Source organism: Cyprinodon variegatus, unplaced genomic scaffold, assembly GCF_000732505.1.
Source record: "Cyprinodon variegatus isolate N-32 unplaced genomic scaffold, C_variegatus-1.0 Scaffold507, whole genome shotgun sequence".
Taxonomy (NCBI): domain Eukaryota; kingdom Metazoa; phylum Chordata; class Actinopteri; order Cyprinodontiformes; family Cyprinodontidae; genus Cyprinodon; species Cyprinodon variegatus.
In genome coordinates, this window is record NW_015150960.1 from 431446 (window position 1) to 444469 (window position 13024).

Genomic DNA, 13024 nt, shown 5'->3' on the forward strand with positions numbered 1-13024 from the left:
CTTCCACACCTGAATCAAATGGTTGAAATACCTTCTCAGCATGCAGTCAAGTTCTCCAGAGACCTGCTAATGACCTGATTATTTGACTCACGTGTGTTGAAGCAGAGACACATCTAAAAGGTGCAGGTCAGTTGACCTTTTAGATGGGCTGGAACTGATGAGTCTTGTTCTAAAGGAGAGAAAACAGAGAAATACACAAATTTAACAGCAAAGTTATCTCATGCAGTGGGTTCCTCCACAATAGAAGACAGATAAAGGCAGTAAACCCAAGTCAGGTATACATTATACCATGAAAAAGCAAAAGAACTTCCGCAATGCTAATAGTATTCAATTAGCTTTGACACAAAAGAGACAGCTACACACGTAAGAACCGATCAATGTCTACATTAGATGGTAAAGACTGAAAAAGAAAGAAGCCAAAGTCAATTAATTACCCCTGCAAATAAATAGCTGAAAACAATTGGCCAAGATTACAAAGAGAGAGTGCAATGGCAGCAATAAATCAATCAATGGTCTGCCCAAAAATACACAAGTAAAGCCTAACAACCCCGATAGAGAATTCTTTCTATAGTCATCAGAAAAGAAAAACAATGAGAAAAAGATAAAACAAAGCAGCCCTGGTTCAATAGTTTCTTCAAGGTCTCCATTCAGGAAAGAGTTCTGCACTTTAATGCAAAAAGAAAAATATTTTACACATCTGAAAATCTTTATCGCTTATTTAAAAGGTCCAAACATGTCTATCTTTATACAATAGTAGTTGAGCCTTACATGTGTAGCTCATTATATGTGCACTTGTACACAGGCTGTGGTTAATGCCACGTCCAAACACAGTTAATGAAAAGCGACATCGAGCCAGCGCTCCAGGGCACACAGGGTTAGATAACCCTTCACAAACAGACATAGGCACACATACTGTTTTCTCTGAGGGATTATTTCCTTGCAGCCTGCTTGCGCTCTGGTTGGAGGTGTCCAGTGTGAGTCTTCAGGTTTCGTCTTCCTGTCTCGTGTGTCAAAGTGTGTTGACACATGCAAAGGCAGTGATGTATTATGGAGGGCATCTGCAGATTGCTTGGTTCAGTACAAAAGATGTGCAAATACCTGCACAGGGATTCACACATAGGAGTCTAATTGCTCTAAGCAGATAAAGGCTGATAACATTTCTGAGAAATATAATCAGTGGATCCGTCAGTTTTATCCTCCTACACGCACAGATGTACTCATGTTTGAATCACTGTGAAGATAATTGATTTAGATAAAACAAAGCCTGAGTAGGCATGAGAGAGAAGCTCATATAGATTTCTAAACATAAAGATGGCCTTTTGCACCAATGCATGCCCTAGGCGTGTAAACAGCTTTCCTTCCAATATGAATGAGCATCTATATAGGGAAAGGCTCATGCTGCAACACAAGCTAATTCCTGTTAATCCCACTGCCGCTCTTACTACTTACAGAAGGTTTCCAATGGCAGCCCCTGAGCAGGGGAATTGCTGGTGAGATTAGCTCCCATGTTAGCTCCTCCTCTGCAGTTTCCTCTCAGGGCCGGGCCAGACCGGGTCTGCTGCAATGCTAGCCTTTCACTCAGAAATGGATTAATTGTCTTCTCAAAATGTCCCGTTTCTTAACTTGGGAATAATGTAAGTGCCAGTCACCTTTTCCAATATTCAATTTTAACAGAGGTTTTGTAGACGGTAGGATCAGTGTAAAGCACAAATGGATACTGTTGAGAGTACATTTGTTTGAAAGTATAAAAGTCTAAACAATATTTTGCTTAATTGTTTTGTTGATCTTATTTTCTGAACATATCCATACAAGTTTAAAGCGTTCATATTTATATTCTTGTATCTCTCTTTCTCTTGTATCTCTAACATCCATTGATTTCATTATAAAACTAAAAAAGGCCGTCATTCCTGATTCTATAGATGTGTCCCACTGTGAAAGAAGCGAAAATTAGAAATAGGTCTATGACTTCCTTATATGTAGTAACACCCAAGAGGTTTAGTGTTTCTGGTAAAAGGCTTGTCTTCGGATATCTCCTCCTTATCCAAAATACAGAATACAAATAAAAAGGTCTAAACCATCTGTTTCTTTAGATTTTGCTTAGGTTATAAACTTAGGTTATCAAAAGTTATTCTACTTTTTTTTAAGCACATCATTATGTTTTTTTATTATGGTAAGTGGACCGTAGTCCTCCAGTTCATAGTCTACTGTATTCCAAGCTTTCAATAAGATTCTCTTCAGGAATCAGTCTACTGAACAGATCTTGACTTTGAATGGAACAAATCATGTCATAGCTAAATGTTTAGAGAATTAATTTGAAAGTTGTTTTGCAAGGTCACCTACAGTATAATGTATTAAGACTAGTTCAGTGATTGATTTTAAGACCGTTTTGTGTAATTAGTTATAGTAAAGTAGCTTATTAAACACACATTTACAAATAAAAAGACATCCCACAGACATTCCTTGATACTAAAAAAAAAACTTTTTTTTAAAACCGATGCTGATTAATATGATTTCGTTGTCAGTCTATCTGTTCCCTGAGGTGCACTGCTGATTTTTGGGACAGATTCTATAAGAGACAATTAAAGTCACAGTGTTTAATATTTACAGGGATTTACTGACAGAAATGTAATGTATTATAAAGAGGATGTTATTATCAGACTGAGAGTCTCAGTCTTCATGTCTGTGTTTCCCTGAGAAATTGCTGTTTAAAATTATATAGGAGTGGGTCATGCATTTATGGAGGCAGACATTTTATGCTACGGCGGCACAGAGCTGAAAACCTACTAACCGTCGAGATCGCGATTACAATCAAATGTGACTGCAGCACGTATAGAGTAGCAACAACAATAACTTCACTACATGTAGCGCTCAGTGCTGTATACAAAATTTGTTGAATTAGGATTTTTGATATCACACAGACCACATGGGTATACACCAATGTTATTTTTTGGATACATCCTTTATTTACTTCTCGTCGGCTCCTTTGGAGAGCTTTAAATCTCTCTGTTTCCGCTCCGGTCATCCCGCTAGCATCTCACCCCTCCCTTGGCCCTGGTTGGATGCCCACTCTGGCTTCTTTGCCCCCTTTTTTTCTGTCTTTTTCGTCTAATAACCCCCACACCACAGTAAAGACTTGGACTCTCTAAACGGGTATTATGCCCTTCCACCCATCACAATCTCTCTATCAAACTACATGACTAAAATTACTTAGTCTGCTTATATCACTATGCTAAGCAGCTCAGTGAAACATGATGTGGAACAAATATTGGGTATATTTGCCTACTGTATATTAAATCTATAGCCTACACAGACTGATAAAATACTAGTTATGGAATTAACTTTGTAAACAATCATTGTCATCGCTTGAAATCGCTGACTGCCCTATAACAGGTTTCTCTGCTTTAGAGCAGTCAGTTCTGGACATTATCAACAGTAGTCTTTCCTCTGGAGTTGTACCTTTGAGTTTTAAACATGCTGTGGTCCAGCCCCTGTTGAAGAAAAACTGGCCTTGATGGCAGTGTGGTAGCAAACTTCAGGCCCATCATTAAGGTACTTTTTATTTGTAAAATCTTAGAAAAAGTTGTTTCCACTCAACTCAAGTCATTTTAAAATGAACATGGTGTCCTGGAGGTGTTTCAGTCTGCTTCCAAATCTCTGCATAGCACTGAGTCAGCTTTGTTAAGAGTTTTTAATGACATCCTCTTGGCAAATGACTCTATTGACCCTGTAATTCTCATCCTCTTAGATTTGGCAGCAGCCTTTGACACTGTAGACCACAAGACTCTAGTGTCTCTGCTAGACCACCTTGTTGGCATTGGTGGTACGGCACTGGACTAGTTCAGGTTTTATTTTTCCTATAGAAATCATAGAATGAGCCTTGGAAACTACGAATCTAGCTCCGCTCCTGCTTCTTATCGGGTTAGGACTCTATCTCAGTTCATTGTACTTACTGCCCCTGAGGTCCATCCTGAGAAGCCACTGCATCTCTTATCATTTAAATGCTGATGATAGGCAGATATATGCGCCTTTTACAAAGAAAAAATCCTTTTTCTTTGCACTACTGCTAGCATGCCTTAATGACATTAAAGCCTCTTTACTTTGTATATCTTAAGCCGGGCATACACTGTGCGATTTTTTCAATCGTTGCACACAGCTGCAGCTCACACTATACGAGTAAACCGCAGGGTTTTGTCCTACAGTGTGAGTTCACAGCTCACGATGTTTGTGCAGCTCTCATGCGATCTACCTGCTCACACTGTACGACCAAAAAACACGTCGGACTCAGCTACGCAGTGAGATGGAGCTGCTCTGACTCATCTATCCGGAATCCAAACAAATAGAAGGGGAATACAAAGCTCACTAGAGTGAAATGCTCTGCCTTGGCAATTTGTGCAATCTTGTGCTGAAAGCCCTAAAAAGAAAAGGCAATAACATATTTGGACAAAGACATGGCTGAGCAAACGTGGCTACTACGGTCTGTCAATTTTACAGAAAGATTTCCATTTCACTCATTGCATCCCCGTCATACTTCTGTGTTTACATCTGAGAGGAAGAAGAAAAAGAAGAATCCTCGTTTGCGCATGCGCACTGAGCAATTTGCCCAAGACTGTCGGGAGAAAATCAAACATGTTTGATTTTCAAACATGTTTGATGTTCTCCTGTGAAAGGTGGTTGTGAGAGGCTGAGGCCCCTCGTTACACCCTGTACACCTCATGACGCACCATCAGGCTGAAAGTTGGCCCGATCGCAAAATTCTCACAAGACTGGTAAATCGCGCCAAAAACCGCACAGTGTACGGCCAGCTTAAACGAGGAAAAACTGAAGTGATGATGTTTGGTCCCAATAACCTTTGCTAGCAAAGTGTTGGGTCTTTGAAGGCTACATAACGATACAGGGGTCATTATCTGGTTTAAAGTAAACGTACTTATGGAAATAGTTGGGTACCATTACCCTCTAGTTGGTTGAACAGTTGGTTAACGTGGAAAACTGTTCTTAAATCCCGTCATTATTGCTAAATGAGGATTTGTGCTTAGATCTTAGCTAGCAGCCACTGTTTGTGTAACATAAAGAGATTAAATAATTGATGCTTCTGTCCGTAGTGCTCTTTTTTCCCCCTCTACATGTAGATAGAGATCGCTTCATCTATATTCAAGTTTTTCAAACTCTAACCCTGAAGCACCGATATCTTAGAACTTTTTGGTGTGTTACTTTTTCGACAGACCTGAATCAAATGGCTTAACTATCTCCCTAGTAGCATTCAAGTTCTGTTGGAGTCAGGTGTGTTGAAGCAGAGACACATGTAGAGGTTGCAGAACACCGGCCCTTGAGGATTTAAGTTTGATATACCTGTTCGATTGCTCAGTTTNCAAATTTGTCGGCCGATTACATGATAGTTCAGATTGTAAGACTCCTTGTTATGCTCAGAGAATAAAGGTAAATGGCACCGAAGAGTGCTGAATATTGTAAGTGCAGTTAAATATGATTCCAAGTATGTGAATGGTTCCGTCTGAATTACATAAAAATGTCAAGTTTTTTTTAAATGGGTTTAGAGTTAGATATGTGATGGGTAATGTTTGGTTAATTGAAAGATATCAATCTGCCCCTGCGCTAACAGGTTTGGCTGACATTTAAGCTCAGATTCCAAATATCTGCAGTATGGGGACTATAAATAGGATATTCACAACAACGGTACTTCTGATGAAGCTCCTCGAAAATGTTATTAGCACCTAGAGAGGTAGTGAGAAGTTCTGCATCCATTCTTTGCCTGCTTTGTGTGTCAACTGTAATGGTTGCTAGGCATCAAAGCCGGAGAAGGCTGGGTCTGTTTGAATCAATAGCCAAAATTCTTCGAGCCGCCTTATTTTTATAGACCTCGAAGGGGCCAGTCGAGGTAGACCGGGTCTTTGGAGGATGTAGCCTCTGAAATCAAACACATTCCATATCTTGTGGACATGAGCAGTGACTCCAAACCCGGCGCCTGAAGTACCCCAGCCCTGTTTGTCTATGCATTTCCCTTGTGCTACACACCTTATTCATACCAATGAATGATACGAATAGACCTCTGCAGCCCATGGTGATTGCAGAGGTAATACAATAATTTAAATCAAGTGTGTTAAAACACAGGCACATCTAGATATACAGAGGGTTCTTGACAACCGGCAAAAGGAACCACTAGACTAGACAAGAAAATTAAATGGTTAAACTGAAGCAGTACATTTAAAAGTAAGAGGAAAACCCTATACTGGAGGAAATATTTTTTTATTTCCACTTTCCAAATTCTTCTCCCATTATATTCTTACACTGTAGTCATACATAATCTTTCTTTATTTTTTTTTTTTTATTTTCTTTTTAATTTGTTTAGGAGATCTCTCCTGAAGATGTTTCCACAATCAGGAAAATCAATTGTCTTTGACAATTTTCCGGATCCCACTGACACTTGGGAAATCATTGAGACAATCGGAAAAGGAACCTACGGGAAAGTCTACAAGGTACTGAACAAAAAGGATGGAAGTAAAGCAGCCGTGAAGATACTGGATCCCATTCATGTGAGTCATGTTTGCAAAGTAGTAAACCACAATACTTTAATAAGGGATATAAAAAAATCCTTCATCTCTTGATTATGGAGATTCTAGCAATATCCATACAGAACATGGTTTTGGATTTAGTGTAAATAATCTAAATATGGTGAGCTTTTTCATTTTTTGCATTTTCTTGCTGTCAGTATCCAGTAGATAAGTTTGTTCTTAGACTATAGAATTTCTGTTTTCAGATTTTGTCAGCTTCTGAACTAGGTCTGGCTTTTCAATTAGGCCAAAAAAAAAAAAAAAACCAAAACAACCCAATACACTTCTACTGAGTTAAGATCTCCAGCTGCAAAGAACAACACACATCTCCAAATTGCACCAAGATAGATATGGTGTCTGTTGACAGAAGCAATAAAAAATGTAATGTTACAGTTTAAATACAAAAAATTTACTGTACCTCTCTGAGACAATTCCTGGGATAATACTTAGTTAAATGAATCAGAAGAGAAATGTCCATGCAGTGGATGATAATCTTTATGTTCTAACAAAATTCTAGGTTAACTCCATAGAGACTGGCTTAAGCAATACGAGCTTTCGTTTAACTGGCTTATAAGAGGAGGTAATGCATGCAAATCTTTGCTTTTCTTTCTGAATAAACTTCCTCACAGAATTCTGTGGTCAGTTAAATATACCACTAACTAAGTGGGGCCCAAACCCCTATACAGTACAAACATCTTGTTTTCTTGCATCTTTCAATACTGATATTATCAGATAAATGTGTAGATTAATTATCCATATCCTGATGGCGGAGGTACAGAAAGCTTACATACAGTACATGGAAATAAAAATACTCTAGATTGTGAGTCACTGAGTCCTTGGAGACAAGGGATAGTCTTATGTCCAGGAGGGGTTAAGCAAGAACATAGTTCTGCCCTTTAAAGCAAAAAGAAAAATATTTTACACATATGAAGATCTTTATCACTTATTCAAAAAGTCCAAACATGTCTATCTTTATACAATAGATAGTAGTTGAGCCTTACATATTTTTGAGGTATTTCAGCTGGTTGTTAAACTGGTCCAGTAAGCATCTGATAAGTAGAGGTGGCAGTTTGAATAGTCAGGACACAAAACCTTTTGGAAAAAAAATAGCAGGAGAAAAAGAAAATGAGATTGCTCAAAACAAATGAGGACATATCTGACCAGAAATCATTTGCTTCTGAATGTCTTTCTTTTTGGAAAACACAGTGGGTTTTCAACCTGCTGAGTCAGACACTAAAATATTATATCATGCGTTTACCTAAAGAAGTGTACTTGAAAATCAACGCTGAGTCATATATGGTTGGTCTCAAGCCTCTGGTTGCATAAACCCTAGTCTCTTACACTGTCCTCGTCTTTCCAATACAATAGGAAAATCATCTCAGCAGATTAGCCTTGAGGATTTATTTTATGCTGTTCTGACTTTCTGTCTTTCCTCTTTCTTCATTGAGCCAGAACACAATTTTAGACCAAATTAGTGAGATGCATTTATTTTAGTTTGTAGAGCAACAAACAAAAATCTGATAATGTCACGGTTTTCAGACCTGAACACAGGCATGATAAAAAACTTTTGATGCTTCCTGTTCTGTTTGAACTAATTTTCTTTTTACTGTTTATTTTAAACATGTGGTGCATATTTTTTTTCTCTTTAAAAACTCATATGAAGCTTTTTATTCTATCAAGTAAATTCAAATGTAAGCTGCAGACTATTGTTATCAGACTTTGCAATTCATATTTAAATATTTTCACCTAAAATTTACTCTACCATTTTAGTGAATCAATCAATTTGGAAGTTTTTTAAGGATTCTGAAGAAAAAAAACAAATTATATATTTCATCCAGTTTGGTAATGAAATTACACAAATTAGACATTCACAGGAGTCAAGCGGAGTACTGGTTTGATCTGTTTTTTTTTTTAACCTTAATTCGTTCATTTCCTTCTATAATTGAAGAGGTGCACCACACGTCTCATGTTTCTTTCACATACAAAATTGTCAAGGTAGTCCATTTAGAGAAGATATTAATGATATGATGTAATGAAAATGTGACTCTTCTAATTCTAACTCATCTTTGTTCTTCAATCATGTAGGATATAGATGAGGAGATTGAGGCAGAATACAACATCCTCAAAGCTCTCTCCGACCACGCGAATGTTGTCAAGTTTTATGGGATGTTCTACAAGAAGGATCTGAAATGTGGGGATCAGTTGTGGCTTGTACTGGAGGTAAGGATAACAAACCAGCGTTTTATGGATGGCCAGTGGTGCCTGGTTGCATGGTAAAAGCCTGATTGTACATTTTGTAGAGTTTCTTGCTAGATATTTGCGTTGGCACCTCAGCCTGAGCAGGGATTGTGTAAGAGTTTTAGCCACCATGGGCATCCCAGGAGTTTACTTACAGGCCACCTGGGGGATTTGGTCCTATGCCAGCTCGCATTATAGGGGTGGCTTTACAGTGAGCAGCAGAGCAGGGATTTCTATACCCTAGGGATGTCTCTGCAGATTACTTTACAACATCTGAGGCTGATATCTTCAATTGGCTTTACATTCCTTCACATGCTGTTATACAGAATCTATGCTTTTCAAGAACATTTTCTACTTCTCTTTGTACATGTACTGTAAAAACCCCTTACCTCCAGCACCAGTTTTTCTTCTTTTATCTGCCGCCACACAGTCTTCTTAAATTTTAGGTTTTAGAGAAGCGTGTAATGGAGGCCCTGCTCAGATGAGAACAAAATGAGATCTGGCAAAATATCCAATATCGGTGTTTACTCATTTACTAATTTACTGATTTAGCACCTGCACTCAGGACAAACTTGGGGACATCAAATGAACTATAATATATTTTATGCTAAATATATTTTAACAAAAGAATTTGATTCAGAACTTCATTTAAAATGGTCTTTTTCCACCAGAAAAAAAAAAATGTATGTCCAAGAATTCAAAGAAAAAAAAAAAAAATACAATTGCTTTTACACATTCTTCAAAATGGGCAACACAAGAAAAATGTAATTCAAGTAAAACGAAGGTGTATTAATTTAAACTGCTGCCCTAATATTTCCTAAATCTATTTTTAAAGCAGTAGCTTAACTGTATAGGGAAGCTGAATCTCTGATACACAAGACTGAATTATATGGGGGCCATGTAAATGCATCAATTCACAGCAAGTTCAAAAAGTCCTGCAAACACAAAAATTATTCAAACCCAAAACACATAAAGGAAAAATGCCGCAAAGAAGACATTTTAACAGTATAGAGACAAGCTTTGCAAACAAAATACTGGCTGCAAAAAAGATAAATGATATCAACACACAGAAAAACACATTCCAAAGGAAAATGCAGCAAGAAGCAAAACAAACTGCAAGTTAAGAAAAGCTGCAAACAATGGCTGCATTTAATAATAGCTTATTGGTTAAGGCCATCTGGAAAAAACAAAAAAACTGTACAGTTTAGTACAGTAAAGGTTTTGTTGTATGGGGACCTGTTTTTCCTCCATTGGGCTAGGGCTGAATAAAAAGGACTGAAAACTATAGCCTCCTGAATACCTTTCAAATCTACCCTATGCTTTAAATTTAGAGTTGTTGTGCCCCAACCTTAATATGTTGATATCTGCATCACATTCTGTGGTGTGATACATTTTTCAGCTGAAACGCAAGAAATACAATTTATTGTCATGCTCTGTGTCCTGTGATCTTTGTGATGTTGGTCTATTTGCTGCTAAAGGAGGATTCTATATGTTTGCAATCAAATCACTGTGTGTTCTGCTTTGACAACAGCTGTGCTGTGCAGTACCAACAGATAGTCTCAACTTTCCATCTTGTGTTTCTAGTCCTTTCCATTACCATTCTTCCTCCAGACCTTTACACAGATCCTTGAGCATGCCTTATTCGGAAGTCATGCAAAATTAAAGAAGGACACATGCAAAAACATGAGATAAATACAATCTTTTATCACAAATACATTTTACCTCACCTTCTTTGGTGGTGCTTGCTTAAAGGCAGCAGTGATTTGTAATATAGGAAATAGGGCTCACTGCCCTGGGAGGAATGATCTAGGGTGTTGCAGCTAATTTTGAAAAATAAATATTTAGAAGGCTAGAAAATACAGCCTTTACCTCTATTGCTTATATAGCTATCAGCAGCTAATCATAGAACTTACTCTGTTGGTTTAGTTTTTGTTGTTGTTGTGTTTAAGGTAAGGACTTTGCATATTTCAGTATCTAAATAAAGTTGTCTATCCAGAGCTGCACAGCGGTACAGTTTGTTGCACTGTTGCCTTGCAACCAGAAGGCCCTGGATTTGAATACTGGTTTAAGGTCTTTCTGTACTAATTATGCATGTTTTTTTTTTGTTGTTGTTTTTTTTTTCTGTGCATGCATGGGTTCCTTCTGGGTACCCATTTCTTTCACAGTCTAAAATCATGACTGTTAGGATGATTGGCATCTCTAAATTGCCCTTAGGTGTATGTGCAAGGCTGTCTGTCTCTATGATTGATGTGAGTCCTGTTCAGGGTGTTCTCCACCTTTTGGTAGAGTATGGATAGATGGAAGTTATGTGTCCTTTTAAGAAATATTACGTTTTTTGGGTTTGTAAGAAAGTGCCTAGCCAGGGCACCATTCTAGCAAGTACTGCCACTGAAGAAAGGCCATGTTTCCTTTGTTATGCAAATATCATGTGACCTTTGTTTACTCCTTGACTGCACATTTCCCTTGCAAGAATCCTGCAGCATTCTAACTCTGGTGGCTAATGCTGAGATTGAAATCACTGCCTGACAGTTTAGTGAGTGGCTGTGTCGGTGCTGTGAGGTTATTAATGTGCCTGAGCGGTGTGAAGAAGGTACAGATCGAGTGTCAGGAGGTAAATGACAGAAAAGAACGTAGAGAGATGGACACTCACCATGGTTACTCTTCCTTCTTTTGAAACTATAATTTTCCATCCTCTTGCTGGAATGAGAGGAGCCTTTTGCACAGAAGACCACTCATTATGAGCTGAATTCATAGAAAGCTGCATCCTCTTCTTTGTTAGCCGCTTTATTGAGGTCTTGGAGCTTTTGGCTTTGACTCTGTAGTGCGTTCCTTTATGGCTGCAGATCTGGGCAGAAATGAGCAATCTTTCATGTGCGGAAGCTGGCTTAGTGAGGTTAAAAATACTTCCAAGAGATCGATGATTGGGTAACTTTTGTTCTCTAACCGAAAATGAGACACTGATTTGGGTTTGCTTTTCATTTGAAAGACCAATGTTGCATCAAAGAAAAATGTTAATGAGGGGAAAAACCTGCTTATGAAAAGTCATATTTTTAAAAAACGTTAATGTACTTTTCTTTATTGGATTTTATATTGTTCCCTCTTCTGTCATATTGCAAAATTGTGAAAAATATATAAGTAAAAATAAGAGAATCTTTGAAGAGAAATTCACCACAAATCACAACAACTCAGGCATGGCATCTTTGTTCAGTAGACAGAATATGTCAAATTTGCAGTAATTGCATGTTTAACTTTATGAAATCCAGACTTGATCCATCATTATTAGGCAGGCCACACTGATTTAATTGTAACCTATGTTTTTATAAGCTTCAGAGTTTTAGATTATATGTTTTGTGGTTTGTATATATGTGTGTATGAATGAATGAAATACAGCACCTGAGAGTAACAAAGGACTGGTGGAAAGTGCTCTGTTGGGTTGCAGTAGTACCAGACAGCCAAATACAATGCATCACCCCAGGGCAGCCATAAAGCACACACAGAAGTAGGTCATGCGTGAGCCACAAGAGCAAGGGAGGGAGTTGGATGCAGGGCACAAGCCCATCCTAAACAACCACACTGCAGTACCTGGCCTTTCAGGGCAAGTCCCAGCAGCAAGACTCCCTGGAAAGAGGTCTATTGGAGACCTTCAGAACACCCAACACACATTCTCTATAGCCCATTGTCAGTATGGCACAATTCTGGGAGCCATTAGCCACCTAAGGGATCATTCTGGGACTTGGCCAGAGCACCCACACACACAGAACCTTAAGACCCCGCCTTACCCCCAGTTTCCACATACTCCGTCAGCGCTCCACCCTGCTCATGTATGTCGTGCGGAGTACTTGTGTCTCATCTTAATCAATGAGAACATTTCCAGATCCACTGCTACTCCGCTCGTCACTGTACACGTACATCTTCTCCGTCTGTCACCATCAAAATACGGAGCCGAGCTATTTTTTGCTACGCTTCGGTCCTTTCAGGTCAAGATCCGCGATTGCAAAAAAAACAGTAAAAAGAATGGCAAAAAGATCAGATTTGTCAAATTAAAATATAGTAACGACAGTTCAGTATTTACAAATTAGAGCATAATTCTTATATATTCCCAAAAACTAAGACCGTTTAATTAAATGATTGGATGCAAACTATTGGTACTTCAACATACCAGGAAGCAGATTTCTCATCTCCATCAAATATTTATTTAATACAGAGATGCTTTAAAGTTTAAT

At 38.3% G+C, this 13024-nt stretch overlaps 1 protein-coding gene across 1 annotated transcript in view; it reads left to right on the forward strand.

The window, feature by feature from the left end:
- Positions 1 to 1554: 1554 nt before the first annotated feature.
- Positions 1555 to 13024, forward strand: part of myo3a (myosin IIIA) — a 79098-nt gene continuing 67628 nt past the window's right edge. The window contains exons 1-3 of the mRNA XM_015390646.1: positions 1555 to 1634; positions 6362 to 6545; positions 8649 to 8783. Coding sequence (XP_015246132.1) covers positions 1633 to 1634; positions 6362 to 6545; positions 8649 to 8783 — 321 coding nt within the window. The 5' untranslated portion in view covers positions 1555 to 1632. The remainder of the gene's footprint in view (positions 1635 to 6361; positions 6546 to 8648; positions 8784 to 13024) is intronic.